Genomic DNA, 22,945 nt, shown 5'->3' with positions numbered 1-22,945 from the left:
CTTAGTTGTTTTTTTATATTATTAGCCTAAATAAACTGACCAAGTACACAATAACTGTCGACCATTATGTAAGCTGGCTACTTTTAAACATCCTCTTTGACAAATATAAATTATTGTGTATTTTTCTGTTATTATATAAATTAAATACAAATGAAGAAAATGGTTAGTCTAGTTGGTGAATTAAAAACTTTAACCATGCATTAACCATGGCATGTACACAAATAGTAACCAATACATGGGGAAAAACAACAACGACAGCATGGTTCCTATACTTTTACTATAATAAAACCTTGGCTGATTTTTGTGAGCATTATTGGGTTTCCCACCGTTGTGGTGTGTGTTTTGTGCACATGTGCAGTCAAACTGATAAAGATGTTTTCTTAATATGCTATTTGCATGTGTTTTCTGGAGCTGCAGTGTGTTGAGCTCTCTCTGCCACTGTAACGGAAGTCATGATGTACATTACCAATAATTTGGGACGAAAATAGTTTATTTTTTCCCCTGAAGGAGAGGCCCTAGGCTCAAGAGTCTTAGTTCGCTACTGATAGAAGTAGAAAACTACATAAGCTGTTTAAAAAATCATTCAATTATTATTAAATTGCAAATTCAAAAATGTGTTTGCAGTGTTTTTATACTAAACTTTGCTTTTATTAATAATTATATTAACCAAAGTTTTATTCAGTACTTCAGATTACTTTTAACTGTAAAAAAACAAATGTACATTTTTTGATAAAGTAAAGACATAGTTTAAGTGCTCAGTAGAAAAACATAACTGTAAAAATAGATAATAAAAAAAATAGGATGTTGTGTAGGTGCTCAACAGAAACAATAGAAAGCGACGGTGTCAAGCTGGGTTTGGGCTTTATCTGCTGGGTGTGTCTTTCTGTTTCACTTCCTTCACGGACGCCAAAGAATTTCAGTTCAACACCACAGTTCAGAGGAAGAAATAGAAAGAACAAATATCACTTGAGGTGAGTGTTTCATCTTTCTTTGGTTGTTTTCATGTATGAATGTCATTTTATTTAAAGCTTTTCATGTTGTGACGAATCAGACGATCTTGTGAATCACAGAAAGTTGCACATTCTGATATTGTTCTCATGGAGTGAAATGATTAAAAGTTTTTTTTTTTTTTTTTTGATTTTGCAGTGTTGCAAAGTCATTTTAATGCATCGTGTGGCAATATTTAAAAACGTATATTTATAAAAAAAAAAAACACTTTAGAAGATTGATAACCTTTGAATTTATGTTTTTAAAGAAGTCACTTTTGCCCATCAAGGCTGCTCTTTAAAAAAACAACAACAAAAAAACTGTAATGTTGTAAAATAGTATTCCAATTCTAAACAACCAGTTTCCAAATGTATATACTTGAAAAGATTATTTATTCTTGTGACTAAAGCTGAATTTTCTACCACTTTAACAATACAGATTGTGTCAAAGCTGCTTTCCTGTGTTAAATAGGAAGGTAGTGTATCGATAATGCAAAAGGACAACAGTAAGCCCTCAGTTTTCACTCACAGTTTGTTCATCGTCGATTGAGTCATCTCCTCATCCAGCTCAGTTCGATGGAAATGAGATAATGAGACTGATATCTAGCGGTCAGGGTTTAAACTCAAAAGAAAGCACTGCAATGAATATTGGTTGTAAACAAATAATGTAAAATGTCTATACAGCAATTTTGAGAAAAAACGTAATATCAGAGTACCTTTCCCCCCTCTAATAACGGCCCTGTCAACATAACATTGTGAACTTGGAAAATTCACCAGGTCTAGAGGAAAATTGGAGTTGTGACTCTAAATACTGCTCAAATTAAATATTGAGTTTGGTTCCACACCTGCTTTCAAATATCGCCTGTGTGTATTAATTTACTTATTTTTTTTATTTTCTGCATGTCCAGCAGCAGTGAGTCTGTGAAGGACAATGGCATCTGATGAACAGCATTGTGCCACACCAGACGAGCAGGAAGAAGAAAAACTGAAACACAAGGAAGGTAATAAAAGCAAAGACTACATATAGTGGCAGAAGAAAAACATTGGGTTTCCATTCATACCTGACACTCCAGTATTCCCCAATGATGCCTAACGCACCTTAGTGAACTAATACAGTGATATAAGGACAGTCATATGAAGAAAACGCTTCATTGATGGTTATGCGAACTATATGTAGGCAAGCAAAAAAAAATTTCTTTATAATTGCTTGCCCCTATCACTGATCTATAGAGTCGACAGTCCTACAAATATGTCTATATCATGATTAGTTTTAACAAGACGTAACCACTTTATATTGACATAAAAATGGAGGTGTATCGTTGCTGCAAATTTAAACGGGAGAAAGCATTGACGCACTATCACAACCAAGGGACCGTCTGACAATTTCACCAACTGGGTTAAAACGTCCAGTGTGTTTTCATTTAAATGACTTTTAACATTTAAATTAGCACACTTTCAAATTGTACATTTCTCCTATGGTAAGTCAGTCTAGTCAAAGTCCCTTTAAGGCAAGTCATGTCACTCGGCGGCCATCTTTGAAACGCCTCTTGGGCATACAAGTGCAGCTCCTATCTGTTTGAATGGGGAAACATCAAATTCTCCAAAACTGTTCACCAAGCTTACGATTAAATTTCATATTTTAAATCTCCAAAGAAATCCAACAAGAACTGCCTCATAAATATGGTTCATTGTGCTCCAATAGCGTGAAAAAACGCTTATTTTTCCGGCTAGATGAGCCAGTGCGCATGCGCAGAACTGAGCGCACGTCTTAGAGCGCCGATTGTTTCTATAGCAACCGGGACTTCTAACGGCAGCTGCAGTGATGCGCTGACTTTTCTAATCAACGATTGGCTCTTTCACTAAGAAGGCGGGGCTTCGCGGCCATAATGAGCGTTGCATTTTTCCCCATTCAAAACTACACGAGTGACATGTCTTGGGTATTCTATAGCCTTTGGTCTAGTCACTCGGAATGTACTAAAGCCTTTGGAACATTGAAAAAAACTTTTTGTGCATCACAGTAATTTCCTAAGAATAAACATATACTGCATGTACAGTGAGGAAGATATTGGCAAAATTTCAGCTGTAGTAAGTCAGGCTGGGTACTAGTAACTAGAGTTGGGGTACTCGGACTTGTACTCGGACTCGAGTCCGGTCTCGAGTTCAATTTTAAGCGGACTCGGATGCATTTTGACTCGGACTCAAGCTTTTCGGACTCGGGAATAATTGCCGAGTCCAGGGACAGTTGACCAAAATTTTACTGACTCGATGCATTATTACGCAAGTGACATTCAGTATTCGCACATGTTTAAAAGTCTTGCCAGAACTTGAAAGCCTGCTGGTTTCTTTGCAATGCATACACAAACACCGAAAGCGCCTCTCAGTCAGTGTGCAAATGCTGAATAAAGTTTTCCTTTGCATGTTATTGCTACACACTTACATGAAAAGTTATGTCAAAATGCACCGTTTTGGAGAGTATTAATGCAAATGCAGTCGGTTTCGTCTTGAGTGAATTTAAACAGTTGGGAGAAATACAGATGTGTCACAAAATATGATCTATGCATCCGGTCTTAAAGCAACAGCAACGTAAACCTGCTGCAGCAGACCGAGTCATATTAAATTTGCCTATTTTATCTCACAATTCAGATTTTTTTTAATATGTTGTTTGTATTTTGGACTTTATTACTCAAATTAACTCAACAGAGTTTTCTGAGGGGAAAAATATCAGAAGTGTGGGATTTAAACTCATGATTTTGAGTTTAAGAAATTATGTCATTTCTTATCAAAATTGTGAGATATAATCTCAAAATTGTGAAAATAAAGTCAGAATTTTGAAATATAAATTCAAATGTACTTTTTTTTACTCTTTTATTCCATGGCCTCCGTAGACTGCTACTTAAAACTGTCCCCTCACAGCCTCATTTTCATCCGAGAAAAAATAAAATCAAAATGCTATCTACCCTGTCTCAGGTCTTACCATTCGTCATATAAAACCCAAAACAGCCAAAATCAGAGATAAGAGGTGCATTTTCTGCTCCTCAGGTCTCATTCCCTAAGCGTCCTACCCACCCTGTTGAATTTATACATTTACTATAAAACAGCAAATAAAGTCAAGTCCTGTCCTATAATTTTTCACATTCTAAAAGCTGTTTCACTCTGAAATATGTCACAATACATAAGTTATAACTTCTGTTACATGACTTTAAGTTTGCTGAGCAGGACACTAATTATGAGATGGTGTGAAATCAAAAATCCAAATGGCAATATGCAATAGTAGTTTGTTTTTTTTACATTTAAATTGTTATTGCCTTATTCTAGTTGTAAAGGTTAAAACAAGATTAAGATACTGAAAAACAGTAGTGTTTAGTTGGACTCGGACTCGACTAAGGTGGACTCGACCCATTTGGAACATGAAAACCCCATTTTGGTGAATTACAATTTTTTCTTAAAAATAAATATTTGTGTAGTGTACATACTTAGGGAAAGTATTGTCTATGGCGAGTTATTGGCTTGCGCCACCTGCTGGTGATCATGCATCTGTGCCCTACTGCTATTCCTGCAGCTCCCAGATGTGAAATTTGCCTGTCAAATATACACCGTATTTTTAAACAGATTGAATAAGTAAGTAAATTCTAGAAGGTGAATATGAATTATTGAATTTTTAATTGTTATGATAATGTGTGTGAAACATTTTGACTTAAAATATTGACAGCTTAAAGGATTAGTTCACTTTCATAACAACAATGCACAGATAATGTATTCACCCCCTTGTCATCCAAGATGTTCATGTCTTTCTTTCCTCAGTCGGAAAGAAATTATGGTTTTTTTGAGGAAACATTTGAGAATTTCTCTCTTTATAATGGATATGGATGGAGCCCCGAAGTTTGAACTTCCCAAATGCAGTTTAAATGCAGCTTCAAAAGACTCTAAACGATCCCAGTCGAGGAGGAAGGGTCTTATCTAGCGAAACCATCGGTTATTATTTTCAAAACAAATTGACAATTTACATACTTTTTAACCTCAAATGCTGGTCTTGTCTCATCTCTGTGCAGCTCATGCGATCTCTGTGTGATTCTGGTAAATACAGTTAGGGTAAATACGTCTAAAAACTCCCATCTCGTTTCATTCCTTAACTTCAAAATCGCCTTAGATCGCTGCAAAAGTACCGACATAGTGTTTACAAAGTGAACATACAGAAGAATGAGAAGCTCAAATGCCCTTTTACAAAAAAAGGTAAAGCAGCATTGAAGGATGATTTTGAAGTTGAAGACAAACGAGATGGAAGTTTTTAGACGTACCCTATCTATATTTACCAGAATCACACAGACAGAGATGAGACAAGACCAGCATTTGTTATAATTTAAAAATAATATAAGTAAAATAATATAAGTATATAAATTGTCAATTTGTTTTGAAAATAACTGATCGTTTCACCAGATATGACCCTTCTTCCTCGACTGGGATCATTTAGACCCTTTTGAAGCTGCATTTAACCCTCTGGGGCTGACGGTCACGCCGGCGTGACCAGCTTACTTTGTTTAAGATCAGTGCAAAAGACACTAAAATACTCTGTAGGTTTCAGTCATACAAATTAGAGCTATACATCATTGGAAACTGTTAAGTGTGTACTTTTATTTGTGCACAGCAATATGAGCAACAGAACGCTGTGCTTTTTTTAGAATAAAGAAAACAAACAGGCTGAAATCTTTGTTTTCTCTGTCTCCATGAACTGCTTTTAGAAATGCGTCACTTAAATCATTCAAACTCGGTGAATACTCGGCACACAAACAGAAGAGTGGTATCTACAGAAAGCTTGATATCTATGCTTTTAAACGAATGAAGTTTTATCGAAAACAAATATTCTGTGATAAAGTAATCCATATGAAAACAAGGAGATGTCTAGTCTATCCAGTTGCAGCTAATTGTTTTTAATGTGATCCCGCCCACGAGCTAAGATCCTTTGATATTAAAACTAGCCATGTGCTACAAGCGCGGCAAGGACTGAAGTATCTGTATGCGAGGAAACTCCCACATCACCGCAAACAAAGCAACACGACTTTGCAAGTTCATCTTGAAATGTTTTCCTCAAAAAATTAAAATTTCTTTACGACTGAGGAAAGAAAGACATGAACATCTTGGATGACAAGGGGGCGAGTACATTATCTGTAAATTGTTGTTATGAAAGTGAACTACTCCTTTAAATAAACAACTATGTTAAATGTCACAACCTGGAAATACAAGGCATTAAAATGCAAGCACTGATAATGCAATGCATCATTTTTTCAGTTAGTGCTATTAAACATACTCTTTTGTTTAAAAAAAATATGGCATTATTTTTCTTCCGTAGCAGCGAATAGGTGTTGAGATTTTGAGGCTAAACAAAGTGCATCCATCCATAAAAAGTACTCCACACAGCCCTGGGGGGTTAATAAAGGCTTTTTGAAGTGAATCAATGAGTTTGATTTCCTTTTTTGAAATCAAAACCAAACACTGTTCATGAAATGTCAGAGGATTTCTGTATAAGCCAAGAGGAGACAGTGTTAATTGAACATTAGGCAGTTTGCTGTGGATTGTTGAAGTTATCCTTTAATAAATGTAATATCTGTCTCTGTCTTACTCTAGTCCTGTTGAGCAGCAGTGGTCACACTGGAGTTAGTGTTGATCTAAATGCTGAGACAGGAGCAATTGTTGATGCCCCCATACTCACTGGAAACACCATCACAGGCCCAGTGACTTTCAACTACAGCTTAAACCCTGCAGAAAATGGTACCAATTTAACTGTGCTAACTGAGACACAGTGTGTATTGACAGTCAACTAATAGCATATTAATGCTTAGGGGTGTGAACCCTACTAATGAATTTCTTTTTATATCTTTATTGCTGTAGATACATGACAGTGTTTTGTCTTGTTTTTTTACATCTCTGTTTTGCTCTCTCCTCACAGAGCCACAAAAAACCTCAGAGACAGTGTCAGCTGAGAAACACACAGTAGAACAAGGTTGAATATTTGCATTCTTTCATGCTGCACAAACACATTTTGTTGGATCAGTGCACTCCCCTTACTGCTTTCATTGACTAAACATGTTCAGTCTACGTTTGTGAGATTGTGCAGTGTTTGGGGACATAATCTTGTGGTTCTCATGGTGCAACGTGAGCTCCTCTATCAAAAGGTTTACATTTTTGACACCAGTCCATGTATAGAAAATCAGTTTTGACTGCCTAATTCAATGAGATCTCCATATTTATAAGTGTAGTAAATAAATACTTAATTTAATTTAAAAAGGTTACAGCAATGTTGCTTATGCTGATATGAAAGCTTTGTTGTGTTTCTTTTTAAAATGATTTTTTACACAGTGTTTTATTCACTTTTTTTATATCAGAGGATTTAATACTGAAAAAATTCTTGGAAACTCACAAATCCAACTGGAAGAAGAAAGCAGAAGATGAAGCACATATAAAGGATGTTTACACAGAACTCCTCATCACAGAGGGAGATATGGAAGATGTCAATCACGAACATGAGATTCTGGAGATTGATAATGCTCTCAAGAGTAAACGAACGCAGGAGAAACCAATCAAATGCAATGATATATTTACTGAGCTGAGGAAAAGACATCTCAAAAAGACTGTTCTGACTAAGGGCATCGCTGGCATTGGAAAAACTGTTGCTGTGAACAAGTTCATCCTGGACTGGGCAGAAGGAAAAGCCAATCAGGATATAGACTGTGTGTTCCTGCTTCCATTCCGACAGATTAACCTAATGACAAATGAAGATTTCAGTCTCCACGAGCTTCTGCTGGAATTTTATCCTGAACTGAAGAACCTGGAGAAGTCAAAATTATATAGAAAATGTAAGCTAGCATTTATATTTGATGGACTTGATGAGAGTCGCCTGCCTTTGGATTTTAAAAGTAGACCAATAAGCATTGTTGAGAAAAGATCATCTGTAGATGTGCTGTTTACAAATCTGGTCAAAGGGACTCTGCTTCCATCAGCTCTTGTCTGGGTGACATCACGACCAGCAGCAGCCAATCAGATTCCTCCTCGATGTGTAGGTTTGTTCACTGAGGTGCGAGGATTCACTGACCAACAGAAGGAGGAGTACTTCAGAAAGGGAATCACAGATCAGACTCTGGCCGACAGAATCATCAAACATATTAGGAAGTCTCGTAGTCTCTACATCATGTGCCACATTCCTGTGTTCTGCTGGATCACTGCCACAGTACTTCAGCATATTCTCATCCAGACCAGTGAAGAGAACATCAGCACAACACTCACTGAAATGTACATCCACTTCCTGCTGATACAGATGGGCATGAAGAGCCAGAAGTATGGTCAACAAGAAGAACAACAACGTACCAAGCTCTTAGAATCAAATAAAGAAATGATTCTGAAATTAGCCAAGCTAGCATTTGAACAGCTGAAGCAAGAACACATTGTGTTTTATGAGGTAGATCTGGAAGCATGTGGTATTAATGTGAGTAAAGACACTGAGTTCACAGGAATGATCGCTGAGATCTTTAAGAAGGAAGATGGACTTCACCAGGTAAAGCTTTTCTGTTTTGTGCATCTGAGTGTTCAAGAGTTCCTCGCTGCAGTGCATGTGTTCCTCTGCTACCTGGAGGGGAACAAGGAAGAGCTTAAGTTTTTCCTTGAATATTCAAAAAATATGTACGTAGAGCTAATCCATAAAATGACTTTTAGAAAAGTCAAATTTCATGACTTAATAAAGAGTGCCACTGATAAAGCAATGCAGAGTAAGAGAGGACATCTGGACCTGTTCCTGCGGTTTCTGATGGGAATTTCACTGGAATCCAGTCAAAATTTGCTCAAAGGCCTGATCAAACAGACTCAAGACACCACAGAGAGCATCCCACAAATAAGTAAATACATTAAACAATTACAAAACGAGAATATCTCAGACGAAGCTTCAGTCAACCTATTCTACTGCTTACTGGAGCTCAAAGATCATTCATTATTTGAGGAAATCCAGAGTTACATCAGTTCAGATGAACATCCAGGAAGAGAGCTCTCCTCTTCAATGTGCACATTGGTGACCACAGTACTGCTGATGTCAGAGAAGGTTCTGGATGAGTTCAACCCAAAGAGGTTCACATCTCCTTCAAACTATGAGAGACTCATTCCAGCTGTGAGATGCTGCAGAAAAGCCATGTAAGTAAATTCACTGACTGCTGTTTAATCAGTCATTTTATTCTACATTATTATATTCAATGTCATTGTCAAAATACCGCATAAAATATCTTGCTGTCCTGATTATGAAAGGTACTCTCTTCTTGTTTTTGTTTTTTTTACATTGAAAATGATGACTTACACATTTATTGTAAATCAACTAAGAGTAATGCTAAATGATATTTACTCCAAACAAAAACTTTCAAACAAAATGAATTGGTCAAAATTGTACAAATCAAATTCAGCAATTACTCAGATTTACTTAGATAACATATTAGGGTTCTTTGGAGAGAGAATGTTCTAACAAGCCTGTCTGATCAAATACCAAAGAGGAATGTCTAAATTATATATTATATGACAGTTAAAAGTGTTATATAGCCCACTGAATCATACTCAGACATAATGCTGGCAACAATGGGACCACTTGTTCTGGTGTTGCTAGAGGAGGAGTACAGTGAGAAGTGCCTGGTTCCCACAGTGACATTCAGTGGTAGTAAAGCTTTTAAATAGGGATGTACGAGAGCTGAAGGTGTGAGGGAGTTGTGCTTTATCAATGCTGTCATCAATTCACACACCACTGTGTAATACAAAAAACTGCAACTGAAGATGCTACCTTCCCCTCAAACACTTCATTATTGGGCGTTTTTTTCAACGAGACAATGAATATATTCATTCTCCTCAAGGTGAAAATCCTTCAGTGGACATGTATTTCACTTAATCTTTACACTCTTGAGCCACTGTGGGGGCTTCTGTAGAGACAAACTGAGGAACACTCCCCATCAAACTCTTTTAAGGAGGTCATCCTCCAGGAGTTAAACAGGACAGATGCAAATTGTCATGAACTACACTCAGTGCCAAGAAGGGTCAGAGCAGCATACTTAAAGTTCTGGAGGACATACTAAGTACTAGAATGTTATACATTTGCTGAATGAAATCTAGGGTGTACTAATCTCTGCAATCCTTCATTTAAACAAAATTGGCTAATTTACTTATCTTACAGAAAATATAGGTATTATATTTTGTTGTTTTTTTAAGTATATGTTTAATACATTTCAATTGTGCCATCTTTCCATGAATTATATTAGTGAACATTAAGAAAATACACATTTAATATTTATTCAGAGGGGGTGTACTCATTTATGTGCACTGATCATTTTCTTTAATGTAATTTTTTTCTTTCTTTTTTTTGGCAGATTTGACAACTGTGGTGTTAATGAAACATGCTGTGAGACTGTGTCTTCAATTCTCCAATCATTGAATTCCTGTCTGAGAGAACTTGACCTGAGTAACAATGACCTGCGGGATTCAGGAGTGAAGCTGCTCTTTGTTGGATTGAAGAGTCCACACTGTCAACTGAACATACTGAGGTGTGGCTTTATATTTACTCTTTCACTATTTAAACGTGTATAAATATGTGTATAAGTGTTTCATAACTATGGCTAGAAGATATGTTCCTTATAAATATTGTATGAATGCATCCATTGCCGGGTGCAGACGAAAGCTTGAAAAGTTCATGTCATGGGCAAGAATGAGTTTTAAACCAAACAAGTCCAGGTCGCTGGTCCTAAAGAAGGGAAGAGTTGTGGACCAGTTCCACCTTACCCTGGGAGAATCACAGATTCCAATGGTGACAGAAAAACTGGTCAAAAACCTGGGAAAAAAATTTGATAACTCCTTGAAGTACACAGCCGTTCTCGGCAAGCCAAGCGTGACCTGTCCACATTAGGAATGTGCATCTCCATAACTGAGGTCGATGCAATACGCATCTCGATGCATAACCAACAATATGATACATTAAAGATACATATGAAATGGCTAGCAATTTGATACAATTCACCCCTATTACTTTCTCAGTTATATTGGTGGGTAATTATATGGTATATAAATTGTGAGCATCAGGGAGCTGCTATTAATATGCAGGCATTTAAATTTTTACTTTCACTTTCTAGTTTCGCGATCACACATACTCTGTGTATACTGTGGAGCAGCAGTATAGGAATTTATTAATGCATATGTATTTCATGTAAAAAAAATTTTTTTTTTTTTAATTAGTGGTGTACATTTTTTGCTCCAGTAACTGGACCATCGTAAATGTTGAAAATTCGAATCACAAGTTAACAGAAATGGCAAAGATTAATACATATATTGTATAATATTATGAATATTAATGAATTTGTATATCTGTAATAATACTAAAGTCACCTTTATTTATGTAGTGCGTTTAACAATAGCGCTTAATTTCCAGAAATATCGTATACTATTTAAACTGAACTGAGCTGGATGATGATATCACTGAATTCAATGATAAGCTGCCTTTAACTGAAAATTGTGTTCACTGTTGTCCTTTTGCATTATTGACTCCATTTCCCTATTTAATACTGTAAAGCTGCTTTGACACAGTCTAAAAGCATTATATAAATAGGTGACTTGACTTGACTTATTAGTATATTGTTATTTATATAAGTGCATCGTGTTTAAAATCCAAACCGGTGTAGCTGTTCAGTGTGGGTTGTAGTTGGAGGCCAACATTGCAATTGTGTTGTGTTCAGAACCTTTTTGTGGAAGGTTTTAACAGCAACGTGGGGAGGGGGGGTGGCATTAGGGATTTCGCCTAGGATTTGCATTTAGCTTCAGATTGGCTAGAAATGGCCCTGCACCCGCTTCACGTGTCTGTCACTTTATAACACCAGTATTATAAATCATATCATATTGTGAGTTCATTGAATTGTTACATCCCTACCTATTGATACTTTTTTAATGTGGTGGAAAGAGACCTTGATGCTGTTCTGACATGTGTGGCGGATGCTAATAGAACTAACCAAAAGAGCCAATGTGATTTGAAACCAGTTGACAAAGGTGGTGGTTTGACGAATCAAGTTGATTATATTTCTGCAATAAAATCACAGTTATTGGCTGTGACCTATCACATAATATTGGAAAGTAATCAAACTATGGTCTTTAAGACCACAATTGGATAGTTTTCTGCAAGAATATGAAATGAATCAGAGCCAAAAGATTTTCCTTTGATCCCAGGAATGTATGCTTTACCAAAGGTACACAAATCATTGAACCAATACTTTGGGGGCATTCTATTGTGTTTTCTAATGATTATTTATTGAAACCCATGTCACAGTATGTGGAACGCATTTTAAGACCTCTTATTTAGAGGTCTTTGTTTTCTAACAGTTATCAGAAATTAATATAGAGGGGATGCAACACAGTGCAAACCATGATGCATAATTTATGAATCAGTCTTATAAACCAGTTCAAACAAAACAGCGCAAACTCACCTAAGTTAATGGTGAATCGCAGAATGGTTCACAATATCTTTCGTTACTGACCCTCTTTTTTTGGCAATACCTGCTTTTGATATTACCAAGTAGGAGAGTTTCTTGTATATTTTTATAGTTTAGATGAGAAGGCATTTGTTTTCCTTAGGGTCATGACTGAACGTGACTGAAATAAGACCATAAAAATTTGGTCATAAGACTTCTTCCAAAGATGAAAAATAGCCTAAATTAACTTTTTGAACTTGCTGCTTTGTTAACGGAGGTGTTGTGGGTTTTTACATGTTTGCGTGTCTCAGGTGGATGATTACCGTATGAATAGTGTGCACTGCATGTGGATATGACCACATTACAGATTAGCTCATATTACCTTTTGTCATCTAAAACTTTGTCATTTGTGTCCCTAAGATGGTTAAGATAAATTTACCTAAATTGATGTTACCTGATATATTTCTAAATTAATTCATATCCAAAATAAAGCTAAACTGAATTGATAGTATGCGATTCTACTTTGAATTGTGAAATTGCCAACTCTAATAAAGATATTCTTAATGCACTCAATGAATGTAAACACATATGAACAACCATCATTGGCAAGTGATTCTGTATTGTAGTAACCAGAAGTTATTTGCTTCCTAAGTTATTATTTTGGAGCCTTTTCAAAATGATATTAATTTTAAGTAATTCAAAATAAAATTAAAATCATGTGTAATATGAACCCATAATTTTATGCATGTTAGAATAATGGAAATTTTATTTTACAAAATGAATATTTTGCTTACTTGTTCTGTTCAGATTGGCCTCCTGTAATCTTACTGGTCAGTGCTGTGAAGAATTGTCTTCAGTTCTACAATCATCAAACTCTTGTCTGAGAGAATTGGACCTGAGCAACAATGACCTGCAGGATTCAGGAGTGAAGCTATTCTCTGCTGGCCTGAAGAGCTCACACTGTCAACTGAAAATACTGAGGTATTTATGAACACTTTTTATATGATACAGATACTGGGCTGAGGCTGGAAGAAGCGAACAGCCTCCATTACACCATTGAGCATTTGTAATTCTCATCTGGTTGTGTGTAGTGCAGAACTTCAGGCTGATCTTTAGGCTGTGGAGAAGTATAGTTCTCATAAGATTTCATCTTGTGTACCCCGTTCCTGAAATTGACCTTGGCAATCTTTAAAAGAACCTTTTGACTGGCAGATGGCTTATAAATGAGAAGTATCTTGTTTAAAGTCTTTAGGATGCACTAGCAGCAGTACATACCCCTGGAAATGTTTTGGGAATGTTTGCACTCCTGATAGTGTGTGATGTCATGAAGCACAAGCAGGTGGCTTCACCACATTTCATCACATTTTCAGGTCCAAAACCTGATGATGCCTAGATAACAGTTGAGGGTATATTTTGGGGAAATAATGGTCGCGGGAGGCTTTAAAAAAATCTGTGCAACCATATCAATTTAAACTGGAGTTGGACCCAGAACAAGATGACACCTGTAAAGCAGTTCAGCAATTATGGCTTGAACAGGGCATTTCTGAATGGTCAGTAAACTTAATGTCTTTGTATGTACTGGCAGGGTAGCGTACTGAGAGAGATATAAACGTGATGTGTTTACTGAGGTATAGAGACAAACGTGTTGTGTTTACTGAGGTATAGCTGATTGAACAAGAGCAAATAAGTGATCGGTTAACATAACTTTCCCTGTAGTAATATTAAAATACATAAATGTGAGTAGTTATGGTCTTTACTCATATGCAGTTGCGGGCTGTAAACACTATTTTGCAGGTATTGGGTTGAAGTTACCATTCTTAATGCAGTTATAACTGATCCAAAACTTCTTAATCATTAACAGACACCGTTTTAAACCATCTAGTGTTACAAAGCTAAGCTTAATGTAGTTTTAAGACAACGTACACAGTTTGTAAATATACAATCACCTTAATGCATTGTTCATTATAAACATGCAATTAGGAATTATATTGAGAAGGATGTACATAGAGAAGACGACATAACCATGTTCTCTGAGAGTGAAAGTTACACTTTCATTCATCGTGAAACATCGTGAGCTTACTTTTAGCACATTATTAGAAAAGGCAATTTGCAAAGACTCATAGAAAAATAAATTACACTCACTTCTGGTGAAGATGAAGCAGGAACACAAATAGTTGGTACAGATCCGTTTTTCAGGAGCAGCTTCCTAGCAAAAACCTGCTTTATACTGACCCTCGTTTATAAAGCAGTCTGGTGAGAAATGATTCGCAAAAACAAACCCATTTAGGTAGATCGGCGGCCACATTCAGAAACATAATTCAGCCACTGCATCCTCAGCGGCTCAGATGTTGGTAATAAATGACGACTGCTGTGTTTGCTGTTACACCCAACAACAGTACACCACACTCGCTTAGGCAACATTCTGCTCCAGCATCGAAACAATGGCCGACAGTTTACTTCTCACTCGGGGTGGGTCTATAACTTAAAAGTGCATGTGGCACCCGATGACCTCTTTAAAGGAGAAGTTCACTTCCAGAACAAAAATGTTCAGATAATTAACTCACCTTCTTGTCATCCAAGATGTTCATGTTTTCTTTTTCTTCCGCCGTAATGAAATTATGTTTCTTGAGGAAAACATTTCAGGATTTTTCTACAAATAGTAACTTCTATGGTGAACCCCGAGTTTGAACTTTTAAATGTGGTTTAAATGCAGCTTCAAAGGGCTCTAAATGATCCCAGTCGAGGAAGAATGGTCTTATTTAGCAAAACAATAGGTTATTTTCTAAAACAAATTTACAATGTATATACTCTGTATATATTCAGTCCTGTTCAAGACCATTAGGGTATGTCGAAAAACTCCCATCTTATTTTCTCGTTCCATCTTCAAAATCATCCTACATCACAGCAGAACTACTGACCCAGTGTTTACAAAGTGATGTATGCAAAGAAGGCCAAACTCCCTTTGCAAAAAAAGGGCTGAGTACATTATCTGTAAATTTTTGTCCTGGAAGTGAACATCCTTTAAAGTTGTTGCAGGATTTAGGTAATATTTTAAGGTTTGTGATGTAACAAATCTGGGAAGAAGCTTGTTGTAGCCATTTGTTGTAGGCCTAAATCTTTAAAATCTCATTCTGTAAAAGACAATATCTTTCCCTTTGCATTGAACTCTGAGTGTTGTAACTTTGTAGATGTTGTTTATGCTCAAACAGCAATATTACACACTAACTAAAATTAAAAAGATAAATCATAATCAAGGACTCCTTTAAAGGGCACCCAGTCAGGATGTACAAAAGTGCTGGAAACTTGTATGTACAAAAGAGCTGGCATGATACTAGGGCTGTGCAATATATCGAACGATATTGTGAGGCGCGTTTAGTCAATGAAGCCGGTGCTTTGATTAGTAGTAAATCTCCATCACGTGCATTCCGCTCAGGTTCCGCTGGAGCGGCAATTGATACACAGAGACGTAAATCTCTGACAAGCTACGCCATATCGAGCTTAATATCGCATTCGATATTTTGCGCGATATGGCGTAGCTTGTCAGAGATTTACTACAGCTGGAAGGACCATGTAAAAATGAATGCCTACTGCTAGCTCTTCTCCATTTATGTAAAGCTGCCAGTTGATAATAGACCCCTTATTATCAGGTATGTGGGAATAGCCTATTTATTGTCACCATATCCAAGTACAGTGAGGAAATTCAGCGTGTGTAAAGATAAAATCACACATATGCAAAGATAAATCACCAAAGTGAAAACTTCCATCCATCCACTTTCCTTATTTACTTGACTCAGCTGAGAACATCGTAAGATGATAGTGGCACAGAGATACAAAGATGACACAAATATGTAATTAAATTGTGACTATTAAGTCTTTTATAAATATCAGCTTTTGCAAATGCTGGGCACAATTATGCAAAGTAACGGTTTCTGTACAAAGACCCTGGAAGTAAATGACATGGTGACGAACATTAAAAAAAAGTATTTTAGGTTTCAATCTTTGGTGTGCCATGACATTAGCATACTTTGTTACTGTTCTTAATGAAGGTTATACTTTACTGGAGTATAAATGTGGATGATGACTTTTTCATTTACAAAATTAAATTAATAATTTTACTCATACATTCCCACCAGTGGTTTTGTTGTTTTTGTTACTGAATCTATAGAAAATATGACAACTGGAAATACTAACTGCTCAGGTGTCTGTATGAAAGTGACTGATCTGATTGTCATGTGGCTGTTATCATGTCTGTAGGTTGTCTGGCTGTATGGTCACAGCAGAAGGCTGTCATTTTGTGTCTTCAGCTCTGAGTTTAAACCCATCACACCTGAGAGAGCTGGATCTGAGCTACAATCACCCAGGAGATTTAGGATTCATGGTGCTCTCTGAAAAACTGGAGGATCCAAACTGCTCACTGGAGACACTCAAGTATGTTAAGCAGGAAAAGTTTTTAAATTGTAATATTTGTACCTAAATATGCATAATTTACATTATATACAGTTGAAATCTAAATTATTCAACCCCCTTGACCTGCAAGTCATTTTGCTGCAGAGAACTAAATTTTGTAAAAACAATTTAATAAATGCCATCAGTGCACTATTAGAGAAAGCTTATTATACACATTTGAGTTATTCAGAGAACATAATTTGAATGAATAATGAAAAATAAAAATTGACTCTAAACATTAATGTTCAAATTTATTCAACCCTCAAAAGTGTAATTTGGTGCAGAATATTTTATTCTTTAAAACCACCAATAAACACTGCTTAGAAGTGCTTAGGAGCATCTGTCACATCTCATGCGCCATAAAATTTACTTTAGAAATTATATATAAATGATATCTTGAAGTGTTTACAGGAAAATGTAATGATAGTAACATGCTACTGTGTTCAGAGGTCTTAATCATTTAGGGATTTTAGAATCTTTCTTTACAAAAAAGTCTAACTTTGATAACACTTTAGAATACAGTCCCGTCATTAATGAATAACTACATGATGTTTTATTAACAAGGTTCGGGAGGAGCACGATCAGATAATCAACCAATTCGGCACAGGTGTAATTCGTTTACCCAATCATCCTAACCAGCACAACATGTATATAAACAGACCGCCTTCTTACCTCCGTCCTGTGATAGTTTCTTGGCATCCCTCCTCCACCCCAATTCCCCACTTGTAAACTGTTATTATCCCATACTAGGGAGTTCTCTGGGTTCGGCCTGTATTCCGGGCCCGGAGCCCTACCCCAGGACAGCACGCCAAAATATGCTTTCTACATGCTCAAGCAGATTAGATGTAAGGGCGAACTCGTGAAACAGAAACAAATGACTAATGCACCTTTAAACGTCAAGTAAATACTATTAACTAACAAGAAACTTAGTTAAAAGTAATAGTTCACTATTAGCTAATCAGTAACTATTATTTTTTTCATATCTCCTGGAGAACTACTAAAAACTGCTATATACATGTTCATAATTAATGTAAATAATGCAAAATATATAATTAGTCCTCAAGTAAAGATTATGATAATGCACTAGTAATGATTCAGGTGTTATTGCTTACTTGTATTGACTTTTGCATTTGGACATAGATTTAGGCATTATTGAATGTTAAAATTATCAAAGGTTACTTTGTGCGTTATGATTACAATCAAACCAAGACACGGAGAAAGCATTTTGTGGCCAATAATCAATTTCAATTTCAAAATTCTTGAATAACAGCTAAAACCAGCCTAAGCTGGTTGGCTGATCTTAAAGCTGGAAAAAGCTGGTCTCCCAGCCTGACCAGCTAAACTGGCTAAGACCAGCCTGACCAGCTGAAGTAGTCAAGTGGTCAAAACCCCTCTAAAACCAGCCTGCCGGCCAGCAGGGAAACTTATGAGAAATGAAGATGCATGCAGTCTCATCTTTGATCTCTGGTTTCTTACAGTGTGGATCACGGAGGAGAGTTCAGGATTACAGCGGGACTACACAAATGTATGTCCACACACCCACCCACACACACACACACACACACACACACACACGTTGTGTTTACATGTTTGTGGGGACATTCCATAGGCGTAATACATTTACATTTATTAATTTAGCAGGCGCTTTTATCCAAAGTGACTTACAATTGGGAATACAACAAGTGATTCATCCTAAGGAGGCAGATCAACATAGAAAGTGCTTAAAAATACCATATATCAGGCGTTGTTAGAAGAGTGCAGGCTAGAAAAGGAATATCAAGAAAGAGAGGAGAACAGGCTAGAAAGGGAGGATCAAGAAAGAGAGGAGAACAAAAATTTGTTTTTTTATTTTTTATTATAGAGTCACATAGTGTCGAAAAATATGGGTTTTCAGCAGTCGCTTGAAAGCTGTTAAGGAGTGTGCATTCTGGAGAGGGGTGGGAAGATCATTCCACCAGACAGAAACGTTGAGTGAGAATGTTCTGGAGAGTGATTTCATGCCTCTCTGTGGTGGTACAATGAGGCGTCTTTCACTAGAGGATCTCAGACATCTGGAGGGAGTGTAGATTCGTAGTAGTGAATGGAGGTAAGCAGGTGATGAGCCGGTGGCTGTCCTATATGCCAGCATCAGTGTCTTGAATTTGATGCATGCTGTAACCGGTAGCCAGTGCAGTGATATGAAGAGCGGTGTGACATGGGCCTTTTTGGGCTCATTGAAGACCAGTCGTGCTGCTGCATTCTGAATCATTTGTAGAGGCCTGATTGTACATGCTGGAAGACCAGCTAAAAGAGCAGTGCAGTAGTCCAGCCTGGAAATGACCAGGGCCTGGACGAGGAGTTGTGTAGCATACTCTGTTAGGAAGGGCCTTATCTTTCTGATGTTGTGCAATGCAAACCTGCAAGATCGAGCAGTTTTAGCAATGTGATCTTTAAAAGTCAATTGGTCGTCAAAGATTACACCCAGATTTCTGGCTGAAGTCTATGGGGTAATTGTTGATGAACCTAACTGAATGGAGAAGTCATGTTGTAAAGATGGAGTGGCAGGAAAGATGAGGAGTTCAGTCTTTGCTAGATTGAGCTGTAGATGGTGCTCCTTCATCCATGCAGAGATATCCGCCAGGCAGCCTGAGATCCGTGCAGCTACTGATGGATCATCTGGTTTGAATGAAAGATAGAGCTGTGTGTCATCAGCATAGCAATGGTAGGAGAAGCCATGTGCTTGTATGATGGGGCCCAGAGATGTAGTGTATATGGAGAAGAGGTGAGGTCCAAGAACTGATCCCTGAGGAACCCCAGTGACCAGTTGATGAGTTTTGTATACCTTCAATTCAACCTTAATTACCACAGCATGGAGTTTGATAGGAGATGTTACAGTGATTGTATGAGATTCAAATGAGTTATAATTGCATAGAGGAGAGTGGGTTAAGTATATCCAGTTGTTAGAAATGAGCAATCCTGTACCCCCACCCCTTCCAGTCTGACGAGGGGTGTGAGAGAAGGAGAAGTTATTAGATAGAGTGGCTGGAGTTGCAGAGTCTTCTGGATGAATCCAGGTCTCAGTCAAGCCTAGGATGCTCAGGCCAGATTGCAAAGAAAAGGCTGAAATAAAGTCAGCTTTGTTGACAGCTGACTGACAGTTCCAGAGTCCAACCGTGAAAGAGAAAGGTTCAGTGGAAGAGGTGTTAGGATGCAGGTTAGAAAGATTGCGTCGATGTGTGCGTGTGATGTTAGTGCGATGTGTAGAGACTACCACAATGAGTTGGAAACACATGATAGAGGAAGACAGAAAGAAGAGTGAAAAAGAAGGAAGGAATACTTTAGTGCGCTGTCTGTTTCGTTGCTTGGTTAAGTCGCGCAGGACAAGTCGCAGTCTTTAATTCAATTCAAGTTTTCAATACAAGTTTATTTGTATAGCGCTTTTCACAATACAAATCGTTGCAAAGCAGCTGTACAAAAAATGTGGGCTACTACAATATATTTAGTAGCTTATTAGTGGTGACTACTGTATGTTAAGTCCATGTACATATGGTTAAATATTAAAAAAGTAATGGTGTAATCAAAAACAGATCATGAACACTAATAATAATGATTATGTGCTGTAATCAAACTTGTAGGAAAATTATGTAGTGCTGTATGTTGTTTCAAGGCTGGCATCATCGGTGGTCCTCTGAGGGGTTGGCATCATCTCTTCTTCTGAATCCGGGCTGAATCTTGTGTAATTCCTAGTTACCATGGGATGGAAATCCTGTGGCAGAAACAGAGAAACAAATAAAGAAATAATTAGCACAGCTGCTGTTCCAACCAAGCAAAAATTGTGTGTTTTGCCCAAGCTGAAGAATGTTGATGTCTTTACTCTCGTCCGTCTTCACGCAAAGACGCTGACGCTTTAGCGTCAGCTGATACGACGCAATTGAATACACCAACAATCAATACTTCACCGAGAACAGCTGGGGACGCCTCCTTGGCTGAGTGAGTCCCCGAATGGATCGTAGGCAAATGGGTCAAACCAAAACTAAAGCACACTTTGCAATTTTAAGCGCCCTCAGGAAGGGAACGATACAAGTAACAAAAGCTTCCCTTGGAAGTCAGATCAGATTTTCAATTTGAATAAGTGCAATCAAAACTACAATTTAAAACGAAAACACCAGCAAGACAAATATACCGAAGGAACAACTGCTTTCTAGCAGTAACTAAATGCAAATAGAAATGAATAATAGAAACAAATAAACTAAATAAATAGGCTTATTTATTTTGTAATGGTTTTCATACTTTACAAACCGTATTTTCTATGGCCCTAAACCTAAAACTAGCCCTCACAGGAGATTGTGCACACTTTTACTTCCTCAAAAAAACTCACTGCGCATGATTTATAAGCCTGTTTCCTCATGGGGACCTAAGAAATGTCCCCACAAGGTCAAAATCTACTGGCATTACTATCCTTGTGGGGACATTTGGTCCCCATAACGTGATGAATACCAGGTACACACACACACACACACATGTTGGGTTTACATGTTTTATGGGGACATTCCATAGGCGTAATGGTTTTTATACTGTACAAACCGTACTTTCTATCGCCCTACACCTACCCTACACCTAAACCTAGCCCTCACAGGAGATTGTGCACACTTTTACTTCCTCAACAAAACCCACTGCGCATGATTTATAAGCCTGTTTCCTCATGGGGACCTGAGAAATGTCCCCACAAGGTCAAAATCTACTGGTATTACGATCCTTGTGGGGACATTTGGTCCCCACAACGTGATGAATACCAGGTACACACACACACACACACACACACACACACACAGAGAGAGAGAGCTGTAGTGATTGTTGTTGTAAATGTCTCTGTTCTTGTGTTCAGATGCCTGTTTTCTCACACTGGATCCAAACACTGCAAACACTAAACTCAGTCTGTCTGAGGACAACAGAACGGTGAGACGTGTGAGAGAGAAACTGTCATATCCTGATCATCTTGACAGATTTGATCATTGTCCTCAGGTGTTGTGTAGAGAGAGTGTGTGTGGACGCTGTTACTGGGAGATTGAGTGGAGTGGAGAGTATGTGTTAATATCAGTGTCATATAAGAGGATCAGCAGGAAGGGATGGAGTCATGAGTGTGTGTTTGGACAAAATGATCAGTCCTGGAGTTTGATCTGCTTTCCCTCCAGATATTCATTCTGGCACAATAACATACAGACTGATCTCCAGGTAAAACCCATCATCAGTAGAACAGGAGCGAATGGTGTCTATAGAGTAGGAGTGTATGTGGATCACGGAGCAGGAACTCTGTCCTTCTACAGCGTCTCTGACACAATGAGCCTCATCCACACAGAACACACCACATTCACTCAGACGCTCTATCCTGGGTTTGCATTAGTTTCTTTTGGATCAACAGTGAAACTGTGTTGACGACTCAGAATAGACTGACAAGAGGTTCTGCCCATAATGTTTGGAGCTACACGATAAATGAGTGAGATGTTTTAGTCTCTTATTTTCTCTTCATTACATTAATTGTATTATGGCTAAACTTCCATTACTGTATGTTTACACGAGTATGTATAATAAAATGTTTTTCCTTTGCATTTTTAAAGTTTTGCATACAGACAACATGCAGTCAGAAAGATCCCTGTTTTCAGGAATCCACAAAAATGTGAACCCAGTCCAGAAGCTGGCAATTTCACTTTGTAAAAAATAAATACATACCTGCCTGTGCACATACTTATATACTGAACATGTAATACATATGCGCACGACCTTTTCACAAAAGTGCGGTTTTGTAGTTTACAAAGATACAGTAATTATATATTTTTTCAAAAACTTAAAAGTTTGTTTTCATGCTCATCAAAAGGCTGTTGTCATGTGAATGAAAAGCCAAAATGCAAGAAGTTTTTCTGTTTTTAGTTCAACAGTGTCATGTAAACACCCAGTGAAATAACTTGTCAGAATAAATGTGCGTACACAACAAAAACCCCAGTGTTCAATTATTTCTGCTTAGTGTTAATATAACCTAACTCAAAATTTTAAAAGTTACACTAAAGCAGTGTTGAA

The 22,945-nt window shown here is 37.4% G+C and overlaps 1 protein-coding gene across 1 annotated transcript; it reads left to right on the top strand.

Moving 5' to 3' along the window:
- The first annotated feature begins 1,917 nt into the window (after positions 1-1,917).
- On the top strand, positions 1,918-22,306 carry LOC141334014 (NACHT, LRR and PYD domains-containing protein 3-like). Its single transcript, XM_073839161.1, has 9 exons — positions 1,918-1,943; positions 6,598-6,749; positions 6,928-6,981; positions 7,364-9,155; positions 10,367-10,540; positions 13,256-13,429; positions 16,703-16,876; positions 18,373-18,419; positions 21,759-22,306. Exons 1-9 carry the CDS (start codon positions 1,918-1,920, stop codon positions 22,304-22,306), a joined length of 3,141 nt encoding a protein of 1,046 aa, XP_073695262.1.
- The last annotated feature ends 639 nt before the right edge of the window (positions 22,307-22,945 follow it).

The sequence above is a fragment of the Garra rufa genome, chromosome 4 (assembly GCF_049309525.1).
Source record: "Garra rufa chromosome 4, GarRuf1.0, whole genome shotgun sequence".
Taxonomy (NCBI): Eukaryota; Metazoa; Chordata; class Actinopteri; order Cypriniformes; family Cyprinidae; genus Garra; species Garra rufa.
Note: the sequence above shows the minus strand (reverse complement) of the source record. Positions and strands in the feature narration are given on the sequence as shown.

Excerpts from the sequence above, each read along its gene's own strand:
- LOC141334014 (XM_073839161.1), top strand. The coding sequence starts at position 1,918 with ATGGCATCTGATGAACAGCATTGTGC. Across the intron at positions 6,750-6,927 it reads CTTAAACCCTGCAGAAAATG|AGCCACAAAAAACCTCAGAG; the intron begins GTACCAATTTAA and ends CTCTCCTCACAG. Across the intron at positions 6,982-7,363 it reads GAAACACACAGTAGAACAAG|AGGATTTAATACTGAAAAAA; the intron begins GTTGAATATTTG and ends TTTTTATATCAG.